This window comes from Myxocyprinus asiaticus, chromosome 25 (genome assembly GCF_019703515.2).
Source record: "Myxocyprinus asiaticus isolate MX2 ecotype Aquarium Trade chromosome 25, UBuf_Myxa_2, whole genome shotgun sequence".
NCBI classification, from domain to species: Eukaryota; Metazoa; Chordata; class Actinopteri; order Cypriniformes; family Catostomidae; genus Myxocyprinus; species Myxocyprinus asiaticus.
The window spans coordinates 14,815,658-14,843,106 of NC_059368.1; the positions used below are offsets into that span (position 1 = coordinate 14,815,658).

Genomic DNA, 27,449 nt, shown 5'->3' on the forward strand with positions numbered 1-27,449 from the left:
GCCTGACACCTGGAAACTGCTGTGAAGTATGGCTCTGCGGGTCTGCAGATGGATACTATTGGAATTTGAGGGGCTGCACGCTGTTAGCCAGTCATAACAGAGGGTGTTTACATTGAATTTTAAAGGAGGAGCTGAGGCAAAAATCAAGCTTCTCAGAAAGATTGTTAGAGACAGGGTGAAAAATTATAATATATTACAAAATTATGACTGTTTTGGTGAAACAAAAAAACTTGACTAACATTATCAGTGGACATCAGGGAAGATAATGAAACTATAAAAAAAGAGCATTTCATGACCCCTTTAAAGGTTCAATTTGATGCATTTTGAATTTAAAGCACATGCTTTAAAACAACCTTATTTCATTTTTGAACATACAGTAATTTGAAGTCACTGTTTTACTTGCCATTACTATGATACGTTTCAGGCAAGATATTAACTTCCAAAGAGGGGTTAATTGTAACCTGATATGAGTGGCGTCTGTCGGTAAGTTTGTGTACGTGTGCACAAAGGGAGAGATATTCAGTCCTGAGTGAATGGCCATCATTATCTGTACTGTCCCACTGTGACTGGATGAACTTTGGATTTTCAATGTCAGAGACTGGGAAGGTAAGAGACAAATTGTCACACAAACAATTTTACATTTCTTTTTATCAAAATCATGTACAAAGATTGTGTGTGTATTTTCTTGAAGATGATGCTCCCCTCTCTTCTTGGGATCTTGTGCTTGATCTCTTCAGTTTTTTGTGTGAGTAATATGCAAACATGAAACACATGATTTCTGCCTTTATGTCTCTAAGCTTTTCTTGAAAGCTCCAAAAGTTTTTATATCCCTTTTTGCTACATCGTGTTCAGGAATTAATACAATTGATTAGAAACCAAACTGTTCGTGTTTAAGATATCAGATATTTCACGTCAAAAAAAACAAAAAAACAAGCGTTGTCATTTTACACTCTTAAAAACTCAATGTTAGCGACCATATAAAATGTTTATACTTGTACATATGCTTATTAATTAAATATAATTATTTAATACATTTATTATTTTATATATTTATATTTAATTTAAATATATTTTATTATTTTTCTAATCCTTTCCATATTGATAGATGAGTATGACTCCCAGTTTTGTATTGTTCATGTCTTCTTAAATTAATTTGCATAGTAAAAGTTAATAGCTGATATGCATTTTTGGAGTCAGTACATTAAAGGAATAGTTTACTCAAAAGTGAACATTCTGACATGATTTACTCACCCTCGCTTGTTCCAAAAATCAGTTACTTCCTTAACATAAAAGGAAATGTTAAGCAGAATGATAGGGACTTGCAGCCTCAGCCACCATTTGCTTACATTATATATAAAAAAAGATTAAATAAAAGTGAATGGAGACTGAGGTTAACATTCTGCCTAATATCTTCTTTTATGTTCCACGGAAGACAGAAAGTCACACAGGTTTGGTACAACATGACAGTGAGTAAATGATGACAGAATTCAAAATTTTGGGTGAATTATCTCATTAATTATGAGTTTTATGCAAAGCTCTTGACCATGTTTGTTTTGTTGTAGGTGAGGCAGCCAGCTGATGATTACTGGGGTGAGTATGGGCCGTATGGAGCCTGCAGCCGCACCTGTGGCACCGGAGTAGCCGTGAAAACTAGGGTCTGCAACACCATAAGGTGGGTGAATGTGCATGTGTTTGTTTGTGTTTATTACTTTTTCCTTTCTATCCTATTTCATCATAACTATCATCTTTTGATATTAAGGATGGATGGTGGACACAATTGCGTGGGGCCATCCAAATCCTACAAACTCTGTAACACACAAGTAAGCAACTGATCACCTAAGCAAATGCACACACACATTTTTCTTTCATAGTGGGAATTTAAATTGACTTAGAATAGTTTTAATACTGAGTTAAGGATATTTTCTATCCCATAACCCTAAGCCTACCCCTTAACCTAACCCTTGGGGGATTATATTATATTAATCTCACAGAATTAACCTGGTAAATTAGATTACATCAACGAAAGTCATTTTTATGATTAGAGCAAGTAGAAATAGATCCACTTTTTTCAGTGTTGGCTGGTCCCCACAAATAATGTTTTCAGGTTTTATCGGTGTGAGGAAATTTGATCCCTACAATGTTGGCCAAACCTAACCAAAACACATGCACATATTCATATAAACAATGTGCGTCCACATATTCATATACACAATATGTTTTAATAAAAGTGTAATGTAGTCTTCTAACTTTTATTCTTCGTAAAGGAATGCCCTGATGGACCCAGAGATTTCCGTGAAGAACAGTGTTCTCAGTTTGACCGCATTGAATTCCAGGGAAAGCGTTACACCTGGCTGCCATATTATGGAGGTAAAAAAAAATTTTAAAAAAATGGCACATAACATTTACTAAATAATATTTTATTTTATGGATTACACAGTTACTGAGCTGAACAAGGGAGTTAAGATGTTTTAAAAGTTGATAGGATATTTTTTAGCTATGTAGATGAAATGATTTTCACTTTGATCTCAGGATGACTTTAATTGGAGCTTTAACTCATTAAATTACAATGAGTGAAAGACTTTGGTACACAAATGAAGGGTATAAAATATAATTAGATGTAACGTATGGTTCCGTAAGAAAGTTCTGGATGCTCTCATCTCTTGTTATGGTCAAAAACTTTCTTCAGGCAGTTCAGTGGACTGGTGTACTTAGCTGAGGCTCTGTATTCACATGGTCTGATTGTGTTTTGGTCCAGCTTCAAACCCATGTGAGCTGGTGTGTGTGCCCAGAGGAGAGAACTTCTACTATCGTCACCGACCCACTGTGGTGGATGGCACCCCATGCTACGTGGGCCGTAGAGACGTCTGTGTGGAGGGTGTCTGCAGAGTATGTATAAACTGACTATAACACAAACCACACACACAAACACTTATCATTCTAACACCCTTATCTTTGCTGAAAGGCGGTAAGCCATGAGGAGATTGTGGAAGTTGAAGATCACTCTTTTCCTGTCTCGCCCAGACATGGTCCTAGGGCAGCTTCCCATATAATAGATACTTTCCGGTAAACACCCTGTATTTAATGTCAACATGTTTTAATTTGAACATACCATGTGTGTATAAACAAAGAGTGAGAAGACACATGCAGAAGATGCATTAAACTTTGTTTAGTTTACTACTGGACACGGTATATGTTTTGGCCTACTGTTATGTTTGTGTCTGTATGTACTTAACTATAGTTTTTGTAGACAAAAAACTGACAACCCTTCCTTTAGGGACATTTGGAGATTCCCTCAGTTGGAAAATCGATTCATAAGTAAAGCAAACACCATTCTTTAATATTCTAAAAAAGCATAATGTTTTCTTTTAGGGGTATGGTTAGGATGTTGGTTAGGCTTAGTCTATAGAAATAATAATTATCTTTATATAGAAGCTATATAAGGTTAGGGTTAGGGTTAGTAAGAGATTAGGCTTCATACAGTATGTCCCATTTAGACAGATTAGTTAATGTGAGTTTGTGACAATGTGTTTATAGGTACACATATGACTCCTATTCAGAGTGTTCAGTTCACTGTGGTGGAGGCATGCAGAGCCGTACTGTGCATTGTATTAATGAGAGAACATCAGCAGCCGTAGATGAATCCCACTGCATGGCACAAGGCCTCAGGAGACCAACTTCCCAGCTAGCCTGCAACCAGCACCCCTGTGCCGAGTACAGTGTCGGTCCCTTTGGCGATGTATGTGATTACCTCATTCATACTTATATATGCACACATAGTATGCAGGGGAATATTATATTGCAGCGGTTTCTCTTTCATAGTTCAGGAGACATAACAGATCTCAGTTATGTTTCATTTAAAGAGATAGTTCAATCAAAAATTATAATTCTGTCATCAGCTACTCTCATCCCATCTCAAACTCATGTGACTTTTTTCTTCTGCAGAAAACAAATGAAGATTTTTGTGATATGATGTGTGTGTTTGTCCATACAATGCAAGTCAATGGGGTCCAAAACTTTCAAGCTCCAAAATGAACATAAAGGCAGCATAAAGGTAATCCATACGACTTTAGTAGTTTAGTCCAAGTCTTCTAAAGTGATATGATCGGTTCTGGGTGAGAATGTAACACCATGTCCTTCTTCACTATAAATCTTGACATTTTGGTTTGTTTCTCACCCAAAACCGATTGAATCACTTCAGAACACATTAATTAAACCACTAGAGTTGTTAGCTTGCATTGTATGGACAAACAGACTTCATATAACCTTCATATAATCATTTGTGTTCCATAGGAAAAAAAAAGTCATATGAGTTTGTGACGGCATAAAGGTGAGTAAATGATGAGAAATTATATTTGGTTAAACTACTCCATTAATTATCAACTTTGTCTTAGATGTTTTTCTTAAAATTCCTTAAGGGGGACACAAATAAGACAATTGTTGACATAGTTAGGGAACAGAGCTATTAAATGTATGTGTAGAGGATTGCCAGTGCAGATACTTTGGTCTTAGAATAGTTTATATTGAAACATCTGACCTTTGATTGTAATCGTCGGTGTGTTTGCAAATATAAGCATAGTGTAACATTGTTGAGATCTCTTATGAAACTCTTTGGGAGACGTGCAAGGATACAGGGGCCTTTTTTTTCTTTTTTTTTACATCAAAACCAACCACGATTTTCTATTTGCTAGTCATTTGCAGGTGGTATTAGGACGAGGGACTTTCTCATTCTATAGAGCATTTGGTTGACAGAAATCCATGTAGTGCAACATGATTCATCAAGATTTTCCTGGATGTTTAAATGCACATTGTGCTAAAACTGAATTTAGTCATCATTTAGGAGCACACTAACATATAGGCAGAGGCCTTCACAGCAAACACACATTGACTAAAAGCCTCTAAACTCCAGTTTTGTTTTATCATAATTTTTCCTTTCTTCCAGTGTTCAGTGACATGTGGTGAGGGACATCAGACACGAGAGGTGTTCTGTGTCGGGGGCAGAGGGGAGCACATTCCTGAGCACCACTGTAGTGGTCTCTCACGCCCACATGATGTCAGATCCTGTCAGAGACCAGCTTGCCACCAAGTCTTTAAATACTACACTGGGGACTTTAGCCTGGTTAGGGAAGGACATTAACAGTAAGATCAGCTTAAAGAATATTTCTCTCTCTCATCACTATCACTATCTCTTTCAGTGTACCCATAGCTGTGGAACTGGCACTCGGGAGCGCAAGGTGGTGTGCATGGATTTGGATCACAATCAATATGGAGATGAAAGATGCGCTTATCTTAGCAGACCTCATGCTGTGGAGAACTGCAACACACAGCCCTGCCCCGGCGCACAGAGTGAGTTTCATAATTTCTTTAAACTCTGACATAATTTACTCACCCTCATGTTATTCCAAATCTGTGTGACTTTCTTTCTTCTTTTTATTCTGTACTTGTGTTGCCTTGGTTTAGTGGTGCCCAGCGTGCAGGACCCCAGTGGTTATGAGAGCTCCTTGCGTGGATTTGTACCTCATACCCATGATGCGCACTCAGGTTCAAATGTTTCTGGTTGAAGATGAGTTTTTGACTCCTGTATACATTCTTTATGTGCTTATTTTGATTATATACAGTATGTGCTGAAATTTGTTCTACATTTGGTCCATGGATAGTTCATAGACCAAGCGATCCATACCCTCCTGTGTCTGGCCCAAATTGTGCCCAGTCATATTATGGCTGCTGCCCTGATGGCCATACTGCAGCCTCTGGCCCTCAAGGAGAAGGCTGTGCTCGGGAAGATTGTTACAGGATGAGGTACATACATGCAGTCAAATCATCCATCCATACATTCACACGGATAGTTGAATTCACATCCTACTTCTGTAATTTCCTCAATTTTTATCCTCTGTCTACCTAACCCAAATCTTCCTAGCCATCAACTGTCACCATTCACACCCGTTTTTTAATATCCTATGAAATCAAATTGGAGTTTCACAAGTCCACTGATAGCCCTTTTCCACCGACATGATTCGGGTGCGGGTTCCTGAGCCATGTTTCCACTGCAGAAAAGGCCATTTCGGGGTGGAAAAACATGTCCGCACCAGCCCCAAAAGCTTGCTGGTCTCTACGCAGGAACCGATTACGTGAGCAGGGGGCGGAGGGTGGGATAGTGTTTTTTTACCAGGTAAAGATTATCAAACAACAACAGTAGCTACCATCTGCAGCAAGGACTACTTCTTTACTCTATAACAACAATAAAAAATGTCAAACTTCAAAAGCATTTAGGAAACACAGAGGAAACAAGTGTTCTACTTGTGTTATGGTCTTTACGGTGATCCGAGATAAACTAGAGAGATCGCTTAAGGAGAAAAAAGAGCGTACAAAGAGAATGGGAAGAAATGATGCACGCTGGCTTCTACCGGACGATTTAACAAATCATAAATAAATAAATAAAAATAAAAAAACTTAAGAGAGTACAGAGACCATAAGAAGGACCTAAGCAGAAGCGGCAGTGCAGCCAGTTAACTAACCGGGACATTAAATTCAGCCAGTAACACTCGAGACAAACACAGAATCGCAGGGGTCATTTGTAGCTGATCTCGGTAAGTTATTTTATTTGCCAACTTTGTTAGCTTTCCTTACACTCTTCTCATCTTATTTTGTGCATTGTTAAGTTCATCAAGGGGAATACCCACTTATTTAGGAAGATTATGTCTATCTGTCAAGTACACAGGTGGGATTCGTAATATTATACGCTATGACAAAAATCCAAATATAACCATCTGCTACATCAATGCTAATAACAATTCCACTGTTACAGTTTATATTATTTAGCAAGTTAAGCCATATTAAAAATGTTCATATTAAATAATGTAATTACGTTAAGCCAAGCGCACACTACCTGCTGACATTACTGGTCTTCTTGAGCGTAGATGTCGTCTCTGACATGTCTCATTGAGCAATGTAATAACATTGGATTGCATTTATCTGTATGTTTAAATATATCCTCATAAACAGAAATAAAAGATGTACACAAACACTGTGACACGCCATGTTTGTTTGGGGGCAGGTGGGATAGTCACGTAAAACTACCACGTAGCCACGTAACCCATTAACTCACCATTCGGTTCTCAAGTCGGTGGAAAAGAGTTTTACGATAAAAACTTTTTTTTTTTTACGATAGGCTTCAGATTCCCCTGGCCGTGAACCAGCTGTTACAGGCTCGGCACGAGAACCATCGCCATTTCTGTACTATAGTCCATGTCTATTCGTTTTAAAGCCATATACTGAATATGCTATTGTACATTTAATAGTTTAATCTTTTTTTTTTTTTTAGCAGAAATAAATATTTAAAATGTTTCTTTCTTCTGGAAAAACGGACCAAACATATGCAAATATGCACATCATGTTGCAGTTTTATCCCACGTATGCAACCCAGTTGGATATATTTTATTGCTTCTTGCATTTTTTTCTCATTATCTATGGTGTGTGATGATAGATATGGCTGCTGTCTGGATGGAGTAACAGCTGCACAAGGTTTTGGAAGAGCAGGATGTCCTGATTCCATCTATAGGGTAAAACAACTTTTTTCTATGCTTTGACTATCATAATATAATTTATTTTAATTGTATGAAGACTCTCTCCAACACTTGACCTCTTTTGGTTTTCTTTTGTTTACAGGATTATAGCCCAGTCCGTCAGTCCTCTGCTAGTGCATGCTCTTTGGCACAAGATGTTGGGTCCTGCTATGAATGGACATCTCGTTTCTACTTTGATTCTTCCTCTGGATCCTGCTCACAGTTCTGGTATGGTGGTTGCCAAGGCAATGGCAATAACTTTGTAACCAAGGAGGAATGTGAGCAGACATGCAAGGGTGCTGCCAGAGGCTTTGCCCCAAGGGAGCCAACATCCAGGAGAGGGGTCAATGGGGTCAGAGGGTATAGACTGAGGTCACGTGCACGTGCATGAGTGGTATAAAAGAAGGGTTACTGAAATCCCAATAATAAACACACAAATCCAACTTGCATACATGTACTCAGCTAAAATATACAGTACATGACAAAACGGTTATGTATTTAAAGGTTCACTCAGTAATTTTTATGTAGTGCTGACTAATATGACAGTTGTCTTGGGTTTTACTAATGCTTATTGGCATGGATGCAGCAAAATCACAAAGACAAAAGTTTTCACTAACAGATACCATTGCAGTAATGCCTATTTGCAGTCTGCCATGATTAATCTGTTCTGTGAGAAAAAGTGTTCAATAACAGCGAGGTTTCCGAGATGAAATGAGTAGGACTCGTCTGGTTATTTGGTGTTAATGTTTAAGCCCTTATGAGGTGACCAACTCCATGTAGATTAAAACAGCTTTTTTAGGCTACTGATATGACTGGAGTCTTCCTCTCATTTAAGTGCAAATGATTTCAAACATATTTTCAAAAACTACTATGTCTTTCTTTGTGTAAAACTTTTTAATAAGGAAAAAATTACTGAGTGAACCTTTAAGCTTTTTATTTTCAGTTCTGAGAAACACTTATTTATAGTACTAGTCAAACCTAACAGCATCAGAACAGCAAATACATTTGAACAATTTCATGAAAATACACATTTACTGATTATTTAGAATTAAGCAAAAAGAAAATGCTGGAATGTTATATCCTTCCAGTCACTATGCTTTTTGATTCATATGTTGTCAGTGTACTTTAACTTTATTCTTGCTATTGCCATTAAAGTGTGAATACAAACCATGAACATTGACTGTGGATGATTTCACTTGAAGGGCACTCGCAGTGCATGCTTGAGGATTTACTAGAATAAAAATGTTTATGCAAAACTTCATTGTTTGATGATATTTACCATGCAACGAAAAGTCCCCACAATCTTGTAATGGATTTTGTGTCATTCCAACCATTTGAAGTCATACAAGTCCCTAGTACAAGTTGTGGTGTTTATAATGTTTAATTTTACTGGATTATAATTTATAACTATTTATAATGTTACACACTGCTGTAAGGTTAGAAGTTTCCATTTTAAATTGATGAAATCATTTTCAGTTATAGCACTAGTGTCATTCCTCATGTCCCCAGAGCTGCACGTCAATCATCTTGCAAGTACTAAATCATCACTAAATTAACTTTCAATTTATTGTCCACCCCAGTGGTGTAGCAAGTCACCCCTGGGCCCGTATGCAGATTTTGTAGTGGGCCCCAAAATTCACCACACAAACAAGTGCAACGTGTAGCCTAGGCATATACAAATAACGCAGGAAAACACAATACCAAATGCATCGTTTCGCAATAGGCCTATTATCTCACTAAGTAATAACAGTAGTAGACTATTAGTATAGTAGACCCTTGTAGTCTCTAGACACTATGCAAAAGTCTTAGGCACATAAGATGTTTCACAAAAGCATTTGTCTTAAGATGGTTATTTATATCTTCAGCTTTAGTGTAGTCAATAGGAAATATAAATGTTAGACTCACAAACATTACTTTTGCAAATAAAAAAGATTAGAATAGAAGAACAGGGAGCCCTGCAACATCGTGTCAGTCTGAGATTACATAAAGAGACGCAACTGAAGCAGCCTAAATAGATAGAGAAGAACTGTGGCGAATTCTCCAAGAAGCTTGGAACATCATATCTGCCATCAACCAAGAAAAACTGTGTCCAGGTGTACCTAAGAGAATTAGTGCTGGTTTAAAGGCAAAGGTGGTCACACCGAATATTGATTTAGCTTTTTCATGTTTACTGGACTTTGTATGACATTAAGTGATAAATGAAAACTATTTATGTCTTTATTTTTGAAGACATCCTCACTATGCAAAAATTTTCACAAGTGCCTAAAACTTTTGCACAGTACTGTATATACAGTTTAAGTCTGAAGTTTACAAACACTTAGGTTGAAGTCATTAAAACTCATTTTTTAACCACTCCACAGATTTCATATTAGCAAACTATTGTTTTGGCAAGTCTACTTTGTGCATGACACAAGTAATTTTTCCAACAATTGTTAACAGACAGATTGTTTCACTTTTAATTGACTATATCACTATTCCAGTGGGTCAGAACTTTACATACACTAAGTTAACTGTGCCTTTAAGCAGCTTGGAAAATTCCAGAAAATGATGTCAAGCCTTTAGACAGTTAGACAATTAGCTTCTGATAGGAGGTGTACCTGTGGATGTATTTTAAGGCCTACCTTCAAACTCAGTGACTCTTTGCTTGACATCTTGAAAAAATAAAAAGAAATCAGCCAAGACCTCAGAAAAAAAATTATGGACCTCCACAAGTCTGGTTCATCCTTGGGAGCAATTTCCAAATGCCTGAAGGTACCACATTCATCTGTATGAACAATGGTATGCAAGTATAAATACCATGGGACCATGCAGCTGCTCAGAAAGGAGAAGCATTCTGTCTCCTAGAGATTGACGTATTTTGGTGTGAAAAGTGCAAATCAATCCCAGAACAACAGCAAAGGACCTTGTGAAGATGCTGGAGGAAACAGGTAGACAAGTATCTATATCCACAGTAAAATGAGTCCTATATTGATATAACCTGAAAGGCTGCTCAGTAAGGAAAAAGCCAATGCTCCAAAACCGCCATAAAAAAAGCCAGACTAAAGAAATTTCCTCTGGTCTGATGAAACAAAAATTGAACTTTTTGGCTATAATGACCATCGTTATGTTTGGAGGAAAAAGGGTGAGGCTTGCAAGCCGAAGAACACCATCCCAACCGTGAAGCATGGGCATGGCAGCATCATGTTGTGGGGGTGCTTTGCTGCAGGAAGGACTGGTGCACTTCAAAAAATAGATGGCATAATGAGGAAGGAAAATTATGTGGATATATTGAACATCTCAAGACATCAGCCATGAAGTTAAAGCTCGGTCGCAAATGAGTCTTCCAAATGGACAATGACCCCAAGCATACCTCCAAATTTGTGGCAAAATGGCTTAAGGACAACAAAGTCAAGGTATTGGAGTGGCCATCACAAAGCCCTGACCTCAATCTAATAGAAAATTTGTGTGCAGAACTAAAAAAGCGTGTGCGAGCAAGGAGGCCTAAAAACCTGACTCAGTTACACCAGTTCTGTCTGGAGGAATGGGCCAGAAATCTAGCAACTTATTGTGAGAAGCTTGTGGAAGGCTACCAAAAACATTTGACCCAAGTTAAACAATTTAAAGGCAATGCTACCAAATACTAACAAACTGTATGTAAACTTCTGACTAGAGGTCTTCATGGGTCCAAAAATTGGTGTCCGAACCCAAAGAGATCCGGAAATGTACTACCCAGACCCGTCTATTGTTTGAAAGTTTGTACCCATACCCATGCAAAACCGAGAAATGCCAGACCCGAACCGGACCCGTCTATTATTTGAAAGCTGGGACCCAGACCCGGCCAGGAGACACAGACCCAATCGACACTGATTTCACAGCTGATTGCTATTAACAAGTTAATTTACAAGTTGTGAAAACAAAACTTTGTGTCTTACCTAATGAAACGTTAGTAGCCTTCTCCCCTGTGCCTGGCCGTGATGCATATAATCCATCCTCTTTGCCAAGAAAGTTGGTAAAATACATCCAGGTTTTCTGTGATTCCTCTCTTGCTGATTGAAACAGCATAGCTAACCCACTCATTATTTCAGTTTCAAAAGTCCACTTGCTGTCAAGGTGACGAGTGACAAACGCAACTTGTTTAGAATCAGCTTTGCGGTTTTTTTGCATCTCGCACAAGTTAACTTCGACTGTTTGCCCTTTTGAACTAAAACAATGATTGCTCGTTCATTGCCACGGCTGCTAACGTTAGCATTGCTAATTTGCTATCGTGTGCCTTAACTCCGCTCTGCCTCTGACGTCACTCAGCTCGTTGTGGCTCCGCTCTGTTTTTCACCTTATTTCCCGGCCCACACATTCTCATCCTAATTTTACAATGTTGCAAGTTACAACACACACACACACAGCACCATCATCATCAGCAGCGCTGTCTGATCACAGCCGGGTCTTCTTGGATTGACTTGTATTACACATAATGTTGGACCTGCAGCAATAGAATGGGACCCAACCTGGACCCGGCTGACCATATAAGATGTGGATCCAAACCCATACGAGCCCCGGGTCGGGTCTCGGGTCCTCGAGTTAGGGTGGACCCGTGAAGACCTCTACTTCTGACCCACTGGGAATGTGATGATAGAAATAAAAGCTGAAATAAATAATTCTCTCTACTATTGTACTGACATTTCTCAGAAGACAAAGTTACAAAAACCTACAGCCTTGAAGGGTAACAAGGACAAGAACTGACAAGGAACAACTGAAACTGAGGGGTACACTGGTGGCCAAAAGTTTGGAAGAATGTACAGATTTGGCTGTTATGGAAAGAAATTGGTACTTTACCAAACTGGCATTCAGCTGATCACAATGTATAGTCAGAACATTAATATTGTGAAAAATTACTATTATAGTTTGAAAAAAATTTAAACTACTTCAGAGTTCTCATCAAAAAATCCTCCATGTGCAGCAATGACAGCTTTGCAGATCCTTGGCATTCTAGCTGTCAGTTTGTCCAGATACTCAGGTGACATTTCACCCCACGCTTCCTGTAGCACTTGCCATAGATGTGGCTGTCTTGTCGGGCACTTCTCACACACCTTACAGTCTAGCTGATCCCACAAAAGCTCAATGGGGTTAAAATCCATAACACTCTCTTCCAATTATCTGTTGTCCAATGTCTATGTTTCTTTGCCCACTCTAACCTTTTCTTTTTGTTTTTCTGTTTCAAAAGTGGCTTTTTCTTTGCAATTCTTCCCATAAGGTCTGCACCCCTGAGTCTTCTCTTTACTGTTGTACATGAAACTGGTGTTGAGCAGGTAGAATTCAATGAAGCTGTCAGCTGAGGACATGCGAGGCATCTATTTCTCAAACTAGAGACTCTGGTGTACTTATCCTCTTGTTTAGTTGTACGTCTGGCCTTCCACATCTCTTTCTGTCCTTTTTAGAGACAGTTGTCCTTTGTCTTCGAAGACTCTAGTGTACACCTTTGTATGAAATCTTCAGTTTTTTGGCAATTTCAAGCATTGTATAACCTCCATTCCTCAAAACAATGATTGACTGATGAGTTTCAAGAGAAAGCTGTTTCTTTTTTGCCATTTATGACATAATATTGACCTTAAAACATGCCAGTGTATTGCATACTGTGGCAACTCATAAACAACTACAAAGACAATGTTAAGCTTCATTTAACTAACCAAATAGCTTTCAACTGTGCTTGATATAATGACAAGTGATTTTCTAATACCAAATTATCAATTTAGCATGATTACTCAAGGATAAGGTGTTGGAGTGATGGCTGCTAGAAATGGGGCCTGTCTAGATTTGATCAAAAATGACTTCTTTTCTAATAATGATGGTGCTGTTTTTTACATCAGTAATGTTCTGACTATACTTTGTGATCAGTTGAATGCCACTTTGGTGAATTAAAGTACCAATTTCCTTCTGAAACAGCTAAATCTGTACATTATTCCAAACTTTTGGATGCCAGTGTACATATACACATGAAGACTAATGAGTAAACTAAGGACAGCTGGAAAAAATCAGGGAGGAAATCAGGAACTTAGACATGACCAGGAAAATACCAACACTTCAAACTAAGAGTCCAAGATAATTTCAACATAAAAGTCTCTGGAAATAGAACGATGACAGAAGGGGTTCTTATGGTGTGACACACACACACACACACACACACACTGAAGTTGACATAAGCCAATCAGGAATTTTTTTTTTAGTTAATTGAAGTGCGTAACTCTGTTTTTTTAAGTGTTCCTTTATTTTGTGATGTTGGTCCTATGTCCTCAAGCATTACATGTCCACTCTGTTGTGTTAAGACATAGGGAACATTAATGTGTTTTGTTTTTTTTTTTTGTGTTTTTTTTTTCATTTCATTATATTTATCTTAACATAAATATAATGATCAATATTAATGTCAAATGTTTGTTAGTTTACAAACCATGTAAATCCACCCTGTTATTGTCCACCCCATTATTACCCACCCTGACCCTACCCATGTAACTGGATGGACATGTTAATTTTTTAAGTCATAAAGCTTGACTGCCGGTATGATTTTTATCTATAACATTTATGCATTTGGCAGATGCTTTTATCCAAAGCTACTTACAGTGCCCTTATTACAGGGACAATCCCCCTGGAGCAAACTGGAGTTAAGTGCCTTGCTCAAGGACACAATGGTGGTGGCTGTGGGGATCAAACCAACAACTTTCTGCTTACCAGTTCAGTGCTTTAATCCACTACACCATCACCACTCCATATAACATGTCGCTTTAATGATGAAACATAAATATATTTAAACAGTATGTTTCGTTTTTCAAGCTCCAAAGCCGAAATGCCACTCGGAATGACAGGAATTACAATTTTACCAATTTTGCATTCAAAATATGTAATTGTGACATTGACTTTTATTTTGAAGAGTCAACGGGTCGACGCTACTACCGGAAGTGATTGTTCGTCGCACATTTATGCTCTCTGTAGTAGCTACCCGTGAATATCCATCAACGGTTAGCCCAGCATTTGTTGAGACTTTAAGATCTCAGATACAGACATGGTCAGTATTTAACTGCTGTGTTTATATATAACGGTGTGTGTTATTGACTTGTGTGTGGTAAGAAAGCGTTGTTTCATTGGCTGCATTGACTCGTTCAACAAATGTTTAGTGAGGATAAGCGCTAGCAGTAGCGTAGCAAGATACCGTCGAATAAACACAAAATGAACGAGTTCTGTTGTAGAATAATTCTAGACTTGCTTTCGCTACAAGGTTAAGAATTCTGTTTTGAGTTTGATAATCTCATATTTAATTTCATCAGTGATGGTATCGGTCAGGGTAAGAAGCCTCTAGGTTGTTTTGTTGTTGGGGGAGGGTTGGAGTACAACAGCTGGCGTTTTTGGGTCTTATGTCAGAGATTCCGTATGAACATTTGAGTTTAGTTGGTTCTTATAACAGGTAAGCTGGTTTAAACAATAACATTAAGTTATCATAGATTCAATATATATGCAGTGTGGTCCAGAAGTCTGAGACCACTTGGGAAATCCTTTTATTTTGTTAGTTTAATACGTTTATTACAAATGCCATCATCCGTATCATTATCAGCAAACGCATTTTATTGAAAAATTAATTTATTTGATCACATTTTTGCTAAAACTGTTATCTCAGCTTGATTTGAGAATACTCCGAAGAGCATTTTATTTTGACAAGAAGAATTAAGAAAGTCTGACCTTTTCGTTCAAAGGAAATCGCCCAAATCTGCTTGCATCTGATTAGTGACCTAGAAATAATGCATCATCTTAAACATTTCTCAACCATTTTATGTAAATATGCTTTGTCGTTTTATATATTTAAAAATCCTAAAACCCTGTTTATTGCCAGGTTTAAAGGGTAGATTTTGAATCTCAGAGTACCAATGTGGGCTCCGACTGTTGGACCTCGATGTATGCTCTACTAAGCTCACTTACTGTCAGTAGTCAAAGCACTGTTAAAGGAATAGTTCAACAAAAATTGTAATTCTGTCATTTACTCACCCTCATGCCATCCCAGATGTATATGACTTTCTTCTACTGAACACAAACAAAGATTTTTAGAAGAATATTTCAGCTTTAGATCCTTACATTGCAAGTGAATGGGTGCCAAAATTTTGAAGCTCCAAAATGCACAAAGGCAACATAAAAGTAGTCCATATGACTCCAGTGGTTCAATCTATATCTTCAGAAGTGATAATGATGGGGGGTGTGTAAGAAAGGGTCAGTCTCCACTTTCACATTCTTCTTTTGTTTTTGGCAATTTGCATTCTTTGTGCATATCGTCACCTATTGGACAGGGAGAATTTATAGTAAAAAAGGGTTTAAATATTGAACAGTTTCTAACCCGCACCTATTATATCACTTCTGAAGATATAGATTGAACTGCTGGTGTGTGGATTACTTTTATGCTGCCTTTATGTGCATTTTGGAGCTTCAGAAATCTTTGTGTTCAGTAGAAGAAAGTCATACACATGTGGGATGGCATGCAGGGAAGTAAATGATGAGAGAATTTTCAATTTGGGGTGAACTATCCCTTTAATTGGCAGATAATTTGGTTATTTCTGGTGTATTCATTTGTAAAGTATTTCTAATTGTTTTTTATATGAACTGCATAAATATGTCAAAATGTATCTGGTATTCATTCATACTTGTTTGTTTTTTTTTCTTTCAGTCTCACACGATTCTGCTGGTGCAGCCCACCAAGAGACCAGAGGGCAGAACATATGCAGACTATGAGTCTGTTAATGAATGCATGGAAGGTAGGTTTTACCTTTTAGAAATGGGTAGGAAAAATTGCTGTGGACAATTCTAATGCGTTTAATACATGTTTAACTTTTTCCTCTAGGAGTGTGTAAGATGTATGAAGAGCATCTGAAGAGGATGAATCCCAACAGTCCCTCTATCACATATGACATCAGCCAGTTATTTGATTTTGTTGATGATCTTGCTGACCTCAGCTGTCTTGTGTAAGTATCACACTTTTACACCAAGGTATTGTGTAGTGCATAACCATATGACATTTTTTTGTTTTAAAATCAACCCTGGAAATGTATACCGTAGTGTGAGCTTTGTATGTGGACTTAGTCATCTCATAAATTATATTTCATCTTCCAAATCACCCTCTCTTGTCATTAAAACAGGTACAGGGCAGACACACAAACCTACCAGCCCTACAACAAAGACTGGATCAAAGAAAAGATCTATGTGCTCTTGAGACGTCAAGCCCAGCAGGCAGGCAAATAGGGAGTGAGCAGCTAGGATGTAAATGGGCTGAATTTCATCTGACGCTATTCAACTTTATCAGAACTACTCTACATCACAGGGCAAAAGTAGATGAACCTAGTGATAAAGTGATGCTGCTTAGTTCAGATGTTGTTGATTGCATGTCTTTTCAGTCAGTAGGCCCAAGCATAGAGTAAAAATATTTTGCATTTTAAATGCCATTTTTGTAATCAGGGTTGGGAACACATGATATTTATGGGACAAGAAAGTACGATTGGAAAAATGGGTTTAGGGTTTGAGGCATTTTTTTAAAACCCCTCTCAACTGATGTTGTGTTTTCTTGCGTTTTATATTGTGGTTTAATTGTTCCTTTATTTAGTAAAGTATGCTACTTACACATTTCAGATTGTGGAGACTGTTCTGAGCCATCTTATTTCCCAGCTCTTGTCCTCGGTGCTGCTCAGTTCTGTCAGATTTTTTTTTTCACCCTCTCTGTTTTGTGTATGTAATATAATAAAAAAAAAGTCTTCTTACCAGAGCGTCAATGTCAGTACCTTTTGTATTTTTTTTATTGTTTTTATAATTGACAATTTTACAGTAGATTTGTTTTGTTTAATGGACGATTTGCCAGTAAACTCAATTTCTAAAAGCCTATTTATTTGGATTTATATAAGTATTGTGCATTTAATTGTAACTCTGTAGACTGCTCACACAAAGACTAAGTATTTCAGAGCTCTTTCCTCGATCATTTGCATGTGTTAAAAATGATAGAAACCATGACTGTGAGCTTGTTTTGATATGTCCTAGTTTGTATGGTGGATGATTTTTTTTATTGACTTTTTATTAATTATTACTCTGTATTATTGTTACTGTTAATAATATTGTAGCATGACAGTTAAAGTAATTGGAAAATGTAGTTGTGTAATTCCATGCTGTGGTCTGAAAACTTAACCCAGATTCAGTCTCTACTGTAGAGGAAGGTCACAGCTCAGAAAAATTCAGATGCAAAACCTAAACATTTTAGTTTAGGTTATCGGTAGATATTTTTTTCCTTCAGTTTCAGTCTAAAAGAAGGTGCTGGATAGAATTTAGGGGAAATTTTAGGGCTGTGGAGTGTCATAAAACCAGACAAAAATGGCTTTTTATTAGTCTCCACCAAGGACTGTGGGAAATCTATTTCAACATGGATAGGACTGTCTTGTTACCTTATCCAAAAACTCATAAGCCTGTTTTACTATAGGGAATTGCTGTGAATAATCTGTTTTTAGAGCATACAGAGCAATATATATTCAACTATTCCACTGTTACTAGCTAATCAATGAAAGTTCATTCATCTACACATTTCAGAACTCGTGACCATTAAACTAGACACTTTGGTCACGTCCCTAATGAATTCATGTAGTAACGTATAAAAATAAAATGCCATTACTTGTGCTTTTGTTTTCACTTTGAATTATAACTGAAATCTCTCCCTATATAGCATACCTCAATACTATGTGAGAGAGGTTATAAAGCTTGTACTAAAATCTATTTCATGCAGCAAGTTGTCATTGCAAGCTGTGTAACACTCCTGCTTGTTTAGCCATGACAAATGCAGCAAAAACTACTGCTTATACAGGTGCATCTCAATAAATTAGAATGTCGTGGAAAAGTTCATTTATTTCAGTAATTCAACTCAAATTGTGAAACTCATGTATTAAATAAATTCAATGCACACAGACTGAAGTAGTTTAAGTCTTTGGTTCTTTTAATTGCGATGATTTTGGCTCACATTTAACAAAAACCCACCAATTCACTATCTCAAAAAATTAGAATACATCATAAGACCAATAAAAAAAACATTTTTAGTGAATTGTTGGCCTTCTGGAAAGTATGTTCATTTACTGTATATGTACTCAATACTTGGTAGGGGCTCCTTTTGCTTTAATTACTGCCTCAATTCGGCGTGGCATGGAGGTGATCAGTTTGTGGTACTGCTAAGATGGTATGGAAGCCCAGGTTTCTTTGACAGTGGCCTTCAGCTCATCTGCATTTTTTGGTCTCTTGTTTCTCATTTTCCTCTTGACAATACCCCATAGATTCTCTATGGGGTTCAGGTCTGGTGAGTTTGCTGGCCAGTCAAGCACACCAACACCATGGTCATTTAACCAACTTTTGGTGCTTTTGGCAGTGTGGGCAGGTGCCAAATCCTGCTGGAAAATGAAATCAGCATCTTTAAAAAGCTGGTCAGCAGAAGGAAGCATGAAGTGCTCCAAAATTTCTTGGTAAACGGGTGCAGTGACTTTGGTTTTCAAAAAAACACAATGGACCAACACCAGATGATGACATTGCACCCCAAATCATCACAGACTGTGGAAACTTAACACTGGACTTCAAGCAACTTGGGCTATGAGCTTCTCCACCCTTCCTCCAGACTCTAGGACCTTGGTTTCCAAATGAAATACAGAACTTGCTCTCATCTGAAAAGAGGACTTTGGAACACTGGGCAACAGTCCAGTTCTTCTTCTCCTTAGCCCAGGTAAGACGCCTCTGACATTGTCTGTGGTTCAGGAGTGGCTTAACAAGAGGAATACGACAACTGTAGCCAAATTCCTTGACATGTCTGTGTGTGGTGGCTCTTGATGCCTTGACCCCAGCCTCAGTCCATTCCTTGTGAAGTTCACCCAAATTCTTGAATCGATTTTGCTTCACAATCATAAGGCTGCGGTTCTCTTGGTTGGTTGTGCATCTTTTTCTTCCACACTTTTTCCTTCCACTCAACTTTCTGTTAACATGCTTGGATACAGCACTCTGTGAACAGCCAGCTTCTTTGGCAATGAATGTTTGTGGCTTACCCTCCTTGTAAAGGGTTTCAATGATTGTCTTCTGGACAACTGTCAGATAAGCAGTCTTCCCCATGATTGTGTAGCCTAGTGAACCAAACTGAGAGACCATTTTGAAGGCTCAGGAAACCTTTGCAGGTGTTTTGAGTTGATTAGCTGAATGGCATGTCACCATATTCTAATTTTCTGAGATAGTGAATTGGTGGGTTTTTGTTAAATGTGAGCCAAAATCATCACAATTAAAAGAACCAAAGACTTAAACTACTTCAGTCTGTGTGCATTGAATTTATTTAATACACGAGTTTCACAATTTGAGTTGAATTACTGAAATAAATGAACTTTTCCACGACATTCTAATTTATTGAGATACACCTGTAGGTCCTGACAGTAAAATTATATTTCTCTTACAAAGGACAGCGATACACGCTGACATTACTTCAGCTAGGTCTGAGGAACTCGTTTGCTTCAGTTTTGGCAACAGGATTAGGCGGGTGACTGCAGTTGACTGAGGACCCATTTCTACTCCCTTTAGCCTAGAATGTGTCACTTAAAAAAAAATACTTAAAACAACCAAAAGCACCCTATCAACAGGACAATGACTGTCACATGTCGAGCCAGGGCCAGTCACTCAGTTGGTGCCCTAGGCAAGATATCAGATTACCAACATTTTTCACTTGAACTCCAATGCAAAGCTTTTTTCTTTTTTTTTTTTTTTTTTCAATATTATATAATATGAACATTTATTTATACAAAAAACAAATTTGACCAACAACAAGCAACTTGTTCCAAATTACCTTATTTGAAAAAAAAAAAAATGCACACAATAATTAAATTAAATACAAACAGGCAAAAAAAAAAGGAAAATGTTTAGGTTAGTGTCATCCACGTTTGGGTAGATCTTTTCCAGTCACTTTTTGTGCAAAAATAAAAAATCAAGAATATATGGTTTCAAAACTACTCATGCCTGGACTTCTTTGTGGCAAAGTCATCAATGACATGTATTTAATAAATGTATTAAATCTAGTAGCATTAAGACGTTTGATAATGGCCATAAAAAAATAAAATAAAAAAACAGATGCCATTAAAACGAATTTTTATACTACACTTTGCACTTTTCAGTCCTCCTGCGATGCCCAGGTACTTCCCTGAAGATCAGATTTTTTTTTTTAACGCCCTGTTGCGAAAGCAAATCTTCACTGCGGTTCAGGTGACCTGGCACCCCAGCCAGTGATATCATAGAGACTTAGTTGAGATTCATGCCCATCAATGAAATCTGACGGCTGAGCGTTAACATGCTCTTTGACCAGTTGACTTTCAGTCCCAAATGCTCCAAATGTGCAAGTAACAGGTCTCTGTGTTTGCAAGCTTGTTCCTCTGACTGTGCTAAGAGCAAACAATTGTGTATGGTAATTCATAACGCGAAGGCCGCTCAGCCTCAGCGGAGTGAGTGCCGCATCGACACATTCCGTGAAAGGCAAAAAAGCAAAAGACGTGACATTGAACTGGAAAGCAGTCCCCTCAAAGGCAAATCTCAAGAATGGCCTGTGATGAGGGGCTAAGTGTAGGTGAAAGTAAGCATCTTTCAGGTCGATCGATACAAACCAGTCCATTGGAGGAACGTGAGACAGAATTTGTTTCTGAGTAATTATTTTGAACGGAAACCTCGAGAGTGCTCGGTTCAAGCATCTCTGATCCAAAATGGGACATAATCCACTGTCCTTTTTGGGGACAAGAAAATAGCAGCTGTGGAATCCGCTGTGGGCATCGTCCACTGATACCATTTCTATCGTGTCTTTTGCAAGGAGATTTAATATCTCTGAGCTGAGAATCGGCGCGTCCCGCACCGTTTCGGTGGAGGACATAACAGCATTTAAATGAGGTGGCAGCTTCGCAAATCGTAGCACGTAGTTGCATCCGAGCATGTAGCAAATCCTCATTTCCAGCTTGCGACAGTAGGGAAAGTGAGAGGGCTATTAGGCGATATTGAGGCGCCTAAAACCTTTGCGTTGCAGCACAGAATCAACAACAGTACAAACAGGCATTGAAATTACCTGTGTCAAGGCACTAACTCTTCCCACCATGCAGCGGCGGGGAAAGTGAGATGGCTATTAGGTGACATGGAGGTGCCTAAAAACTCTGTTGCAACATAGGCTGTCTCCTAGCATGTTGCCCACCATAGTAAAAACAGGGCGAACCATCCTGCATTACAGAGGAAATGACACACTCTGTTCCTGCCTCGCAATGGTGGGGTAAACGAGAAGCATGTTTAATAACCACAGCAAGGTGACAGAGCCAGAAACTTGAACTCTCACTGAATAGGGAGAATGTCAAGCCATAATAAGCTGTTCTTGCAGCTCTGGAAGAATGGCACTGGCTGTGAAACTAGGAGGCGCGCCAACACGGTGAACATTTTTTTAAGGCTTAAACAAGAAATCTTCAGGCATCGCTGCTTTGTACCATTTTCCCACCCAAGGGGGGAAATTACGGTAAACGTCTCACCTGAGCACACCTGTCCACTAATGTAGCCCAGTGACAAAGTATCCCTGACATAAACCACTGTGAACGACTGCAGCGTGCCGGAGCGAGCCGTCAATCGCCACAGAACAGGCAATTTTGTGTGAAGTGAAGGTCAGAGTGGGTGTGGGAGTGTGTGATTGGGCCTTTCAAATCTGCAATAGAACACATTCAGGTCATCAGCCAGTTGTTGGTTCCCTACAGGGTTGGGGGTAGGAGTCCTGTAATTTGTGAGTTGTTTCATGCCACTCCACACTGATGCAGGGTCGTTAGCTGAAAACTTGTTTTTCAGCTTCTCAGAGTATCTTCTTTTAGCCACTCTGATTTCCCTGTTCAGTGTGTTCCTGGCCTGATTGTATAAGACTTTATCCCCACCCCTGTAAGCATCCTCTTTGGCCTGACGAAGCTGCCTGAGCTCTGCTGTAAACCACGGTTTGTCATTGTTGAACTTTAAATAAGTCCTAGTAGGAATACACATATCCTCACAGAAACTGATATATGATGTAACAGTATCTGTGTGCTCATCCAGGTCTGTGGATGCAGCCTCAAAAACACTCCAATCAGTGCAGTCAAAGCAGGCTTGTAGTTCCAGCTCTGCTTCATTGGTCCATCTCTTTACAGTCCTTACTACTGGCTTGGTTGATTTTAATTTCTGCCTGTAGGTTGGAAGAAGATGAACCAGACAGTGATCAGAGAGTCCCAAAGCTGCTCTAGGGACAGAGCGATATGCATCCTTTATTGTTTTGTAGCAATGATCAAGTATATTTCTGTCTCTGGTGGGGCATGTGATGTGTTGTTTGTATTTGGGCAGTTCACGTGTGAGATTTGCTTTCTTAAAATCCCCAAGAACAATAATAACTGAGTCCGGGTATTGTTGTTCCGTGTCTATGATTTGATCAGCCAGCTGTTGCAGCGAGGCATTCAAACACGCGTTTGGCGCGATGTACACACTCACCAGAATAAACGAGGAAAACTCCAGCTGCGAGTAGAAAGGCTTACAGTTAATAAAGAGCGCTTCCAAATTAGGACAGCACATCCTCTTTAACGTTGTTACATCTATACACCAACTTTCATTGATATAAAAGCATGTTCCACCACCTCTCGTTTTCCCCGTTAACTCCGTGAACAGCTCAAAGCCCGGCAGATGTAACGCGCTGTCCGGAATGGCTTCACTCAGCCAGGTTTCTGTGAAGCACAAGGCAGCAGAGGTTGAAAAGTCCTTGTTTTTGCGGGTGAGATGTAGTTCGTCCGTTTTGTAGGAAGAGAGCGGAGATTCGCTAAGTGAATACTCGGCAGCTCCGTGCTGACGGAGTTTGACCAGCGCACCGGCTCGTCTCCCTCGCCTGCGTCTCTTGAACAGCAGAGCTGCACCTCCAACTAAAATGTCTAATAAAACGTCTAACTATTCGAAAACCGGGAAAAGATTGTCTGGTACATGCTGTCGAATGTTCAGCAGTTCGTCTCTGTTAAAACTGACTGGAAAAAGATTACTAAACACAGGACAAACAAACAAAAACAACAAAAGAACTGAGGAGCTCCACACCGAGGCAGCCATCCACGGCGCCATCATGATGATCATAGCTATCATGACTATTCACAAATAGTTGCAAATTTAGGGACCATCTCTAAAGATACAGGCAACATTGGAGTATACATATCCAAAACATTTACAAACATTTCCATAACAGAGTATACAACTTAAGTAACATTTGAAGCGAATGACTTACAGGCATACAACCAACTCCAAAGTGTGCATGTAGGTATCAGCAATACTGCAAACCTTTTAGATTTTTGATATAATAAAAAAAAGTCCAGTTATATGTAAGCATTTCTATATTCATCAGTATTTTTAATAGGCCTTGGTGTCGGGATCTGGATTTTATTTCATGGAAAAGCGGATCAAGTTGGGTTCTGAACTCGCGACTACATTGATAGTAGCATTGATAGCTAGTAAAAACATGCATCAAACATCCACACCAACCCAGCCTGGTTTTTTTTGTTTTTTGTATTTTTAGATATGCAGCCAATAACCTACAAACAAGGAAGTCTTAAATAATGCCTAAACTAAAGACTCTGCTAACTAAATTCAGCTGACTCGATACATGTGTTAACGGACTATGATAATGGCCTACTCAGACAACACATTGTTTCTTAGAGCTGGCAGAAAATACTCAAAACAGACACAAGCAGCGTATCTATCAACCACAAATAATAAAATATTGAGCAGCAGCCGTCGGAGTTGCGTTGGAGTGACGTCACCTCCCTTCTTCAAATGATTGGCTAGAGGAGGAGCTGTCGATCAAGAACTAGTGGACCAATAGGGATGCAAAACGCCCCCTGATTTACATGAAACTCTAGTTTTGGGAAATCAAGCACAGAACTTGGAAACAAAAGCAAAGAAAAATACAGCGTAAGCGTACCAAAAAATGAAAATATGAGCAAAACTGTGAGAGAGCACAAAACACAGTAATATAACCAAGGAAAATATTATTTTGTTTGCAATTTTTTGCAGCATATTTTAAATGTTTATATATTTTTGATTCATGCTTGTTATTTTTTGATCTGCGCTTTTTATTTATTTTTGCACTTATTATTATTTATTTTTTTTATCTGCACTTATTATTTTTGGATCCGTGACCGCAATGCTTTTGATGGGATTTTGATCCCATACATATGTTCTGGCGATGGCCCTGTGAAAATTGCAGTCTTTCATCGCACACTAAATTTAGTTTTTATTTTCTCTTAAGAGTTTTTAAAATGTGTGACATGAAGACATAAACTCCTGCTATTATAATTAGTATAAGCTTTATAACATATTTATAACATTGCATAACTTTAGCTTAAAATGACTGTCATTCCCTAGTTGCTGTTCGTATCCAATTTTAAGAGGGAAAATAACAAGTTGGGTCGGAAGTAATTTCATTGCCATATAGAAACTAGACAAATTGAGAGAATCCACTTCTACAACCACTGTCCCTTGCATTGATATAATACTACACAAACCATCTGTCACACCCTCTCTTTCTCTTTTGCACACACGCACATTAACTCTCACTCAAACGCGCATGATGAATGAGGTGGTGTCCCACCAACAGGTGTTTGTAGAGGATGTGATTGGTCTTAAGGACGCATATTCGTTTTTGTGAGCCAATCACAACGTCCTGTTCGTAAAGTTACGGAGTCGAACAAAAGAATCGATTCCTGTATCAGAGTCGACTCCAAGGCTGTGTCTCGTTTGGAAGGATGCATCCTCCGGAGGTCGCATTTGTCGGCCGCATACTTCATCGAGGCTGTCTCGTTTCAGAAAAGCAAGTAGGACACTTCGAATGCGACCTTCTTTCACGGGAATTCGGAGGATGCATGAGGTGTATCCTTTGTGGGCACTCATAACCCACAATTCTTTGCTGCAACGGAAATGTCTAAAAACAATGACGCCAATTTGCCCGTAAATATGACGTTCAAACGCAAGTAATGTTAATTCCCAAGTTGAAGTACCTCATTAGATGGGTGCAGAGTATATAATATGTATAATTATATTAATATATAATTAAAATAAAGTATTAGACTAAAAGTACACCTGTAAAATCTATTTTCTTTTCTCTTTACATCATTATAACTCTCCTAAAATTTACCTCATACATTCCCTTCTAAAGGGACTTTGTTCCCTTTACTCAAAGTGCTGCACTTGTTAAAGAGTGGCGTGCTGTCATAGCAACCATGTTATGTTCCTTTCAGTTTGTCCTACGAAGGCCGTCTCATTTAAACGAGACTTGTTTAAAGGAGGACACTCGGTTTACTGCAGCCTTCAAAGGACGCGTCCTACCTAGCATGCAGCCTTCCAAAGGAGACACAGCCCAATTCTAGGACGAGTCAGAGTCGAGGAATCGACTCTTTTGGAGTCGATTCTCCATCACTGATACCTATTCTTAACAGACCTGTGTATGACTAACTTATAATGATGAACTCTGTTTTAAAGTTGATCAAAGTTCAGTGTTTTAACCAAGATTAACTTTTGTCTGTTGTCTCAAAAAACGAAATTACAAGAACAAAACCTTACATGCCAGCACTTTTATTATTTCTTTTATATATATATATATATATATATAGCGTATATATACGCTCACATGTCTTACCTTCCACCAGCGAGTGTTTTGTATTACGAAACACCCGTTTGTGTGCTGGTGGTCATTTTGGCGCACTGTGTCTTTAAACTGTGGCGTCGGCCCTACACCTGCAGCACAGGAAACCCCGTAGCGACTTTCTGAGGGGACCCAAGATGGCCGAATCTTCACAGTGGGGCTAATAATTACTTTCCTTCAAGACGCTGCGATATAAAAGTGCTCGACGGTCGTGTTGACCCTTCGCCGTCCCGGAAAGTGAAACGAGCGATTTTGTTTGATTAGTTGTACCGGGAAATGTTTATCTTTGTGTAAACAGACTGGCTGGTCCCTCCGCGGCCCTCAGGCAGAATATGGCGGAATACTTGGAGAAAATATAGCCAATCACACACGAGTCTGCCCGCATTTTCACTGACCGCGCGCGAGTATAATGATCAAATAACACTCTCGGTACATCTCTGGAATTCAATTGCGTGCGGTTCGATCATTTTTGGGTTAAAATGACTCGCGCGAGGAGATAGCCTGCTAGCTGAGGTGCTAGCTAAGCTAACCCCGTTTGACTGAATTGATCGCAGCGTTAGCTTAACACAGCTAGCTGAAAGTAAGAGTGAACGGCCAAAAATAAACATTCTGCATTCGTGGCTGCATGCTTTTTAATTAATCTCTACTCACCTTTTCACCTCCAGAATAGTTTTCAGTAATTCGTTTAAAATAATTCATAATATTGACCGGTTATGTTGTGGAGAGTCTCGGCTGCAGAGAGCAGGTAACTGACCATCTCTCGACAGGCCAGAATAATTCATCCGGTCTACATAAATTTACTGTGATAGAGCCATAACAACAAACTACATCATCTTCACAAACAGGTTGCTAGTAAATGCCATATATTTCACGGATCTGTGCATTCACCGAGCTTGGACGTTGATGTTGAAGGCAGATTCTGACGTTGAGAGATATTGAATCAAGGGCAAAACCATTTCGAGTTGTTTGCAAGGATGACTGACACTCGTAGACGAGTAAAAGTGTACACTCTGAATGAGGACCGGCAGTGGGATGATCGGGGGACGGGGCATGTGTCGTCCGCCTACGTGGAGAGGCTGAAAGGCATGTCTCTCCTGGTGCGCGCCGAAAGTGATGGTTGGTTTCAAAGTACTATTGAGATGACATTCTTTTACAGGTCCATCTGTTATTCACAGTGGAAATAAGACTTTCCT

The 27,449-nt window shown here is 38.8% G+C and overlaps 3 protein-coding genes across 4 annotated transcripts in view; all 3 read left to right on the top strand.

The window, feature by feature from the left end:
• Window positions 1-470: 470 nt before the first annotated feature.
• LOC127416167 (papilin-like) lies at window positions 471-8,778 on the top strand. The gene is made up of 14 exons (XM_051655358.1): window positions 471-606; window positions 692-745; window positions 1,563-1,672; window positions 1,760-1,820; window positions 2,265-2,367; window positions 2,756-2,886; window positions 2,963-3,063; window positions 3,535-3,736; window positions 4,940-5,116; window positions 5,193-5,343; window positions 5,458-5,538; window positions 5,655-5,796; window positions 7,481-7,556; window positions 7,663-8,778. Exons 1-14 carry the CDS (start codon window positions 571-573, stop codon window positions 7,948-7,950), a joined length of 1,713 nt encoding a protein of 570 aa, XP_051511318.1. The 5' UTR covers window positions 471-570; the 3' UTR covers window positions 7,951-8,778.
• A 5,677-nt stretch (window positions 8,779-14,455) lies between these two features.
• On the top strand, window positions 14,456-17,314 carry LOC127415927 (enhancer of rudimentary homolog). The gene is made up of 4 exons (XM_051654941.1): window positions 14,456-14,589; window positions 16,231-16,318; window positions 16,405-16,525; window positions 16,700-17,314. The coding sequence occupies exons 1-4, from the start codon at window positions 14,587-14,589 to the stop codon at window positions 16,800-16,802; spliced, it is 315 nt and encodes a 104-aa protein (XP_051510901.1). The 5' UTR covers window positions 14,456-14,586; the 3' UTR covers window positions 16,803-17,314.
• A 9,042-nt stretch (window positions 17,315-26,356) lies between these two features.
• Window positions 26,357-27,449, top strand: part of LOC127415924 (serine/threonine-protein phosphatase 4 regulatory subunit 3-like) — a 41,531-nt gene continuing 40,438 nt past the window's right edge. The window contains exons 1-2 of one of the 2 annotated variants that reach the window (XM_051654939.1): window positions 26,357-27,001; window positions 27,102-27,372. In XM_051654939.1, the coding sequence (XP_051510899.1) occupies window positions 27,231-27,372 (142 nt within the window). In that variant the 5' untranslated portion in view covers window positions 26,357-27,001; window positions 27,102-27,230. Of the gene's footprint in view, window positions 27,373-27,449 lie in introns of both variants that reach the window. The other variant, XM_051654938.1, reaches the window with a different exon arrangement.

Bases quoted from the DNA above. Each gene is read 5' to 3' on its own strand.
- LOC127415927 (XM_051654941.1), top strand. The intron at 16,319-16,404 runs GTAGGTTTTACC...TTTTTCCTCTAG, and splicing joins TGTTAATGAATGCATGGAAG to GAGTGTGTAAGATGTATGAA. The intron at 16,526-16,699 runs GTAAGTATCACA...TCATTAAAACAG, and splicing joins GCTGACCTCAGCTGTCTTGT to GTACAGGGCAGACACACAAA.
- LOC127416167 (XM_051655358.1), top strand. From the start codon at position 571: ATGAACTTTGGATTTTCAATGTCAGAGACTGGGAAG. The intron at 746-1,562 runs GTGAGTAATATG...GTTTTGTTGTAG, and splicing joins TGATCTCTTCAGTTTTTTGT to GTGAGGCAGCCAGCTGATGA. The intron at 2,368-2,755 runs GTAAAAAAAAAT...GTTTTGGTCCAG, and splicing joins CTGGCTGCCATATTATGGAG to CTTCAAACCCATGTGAGCTG.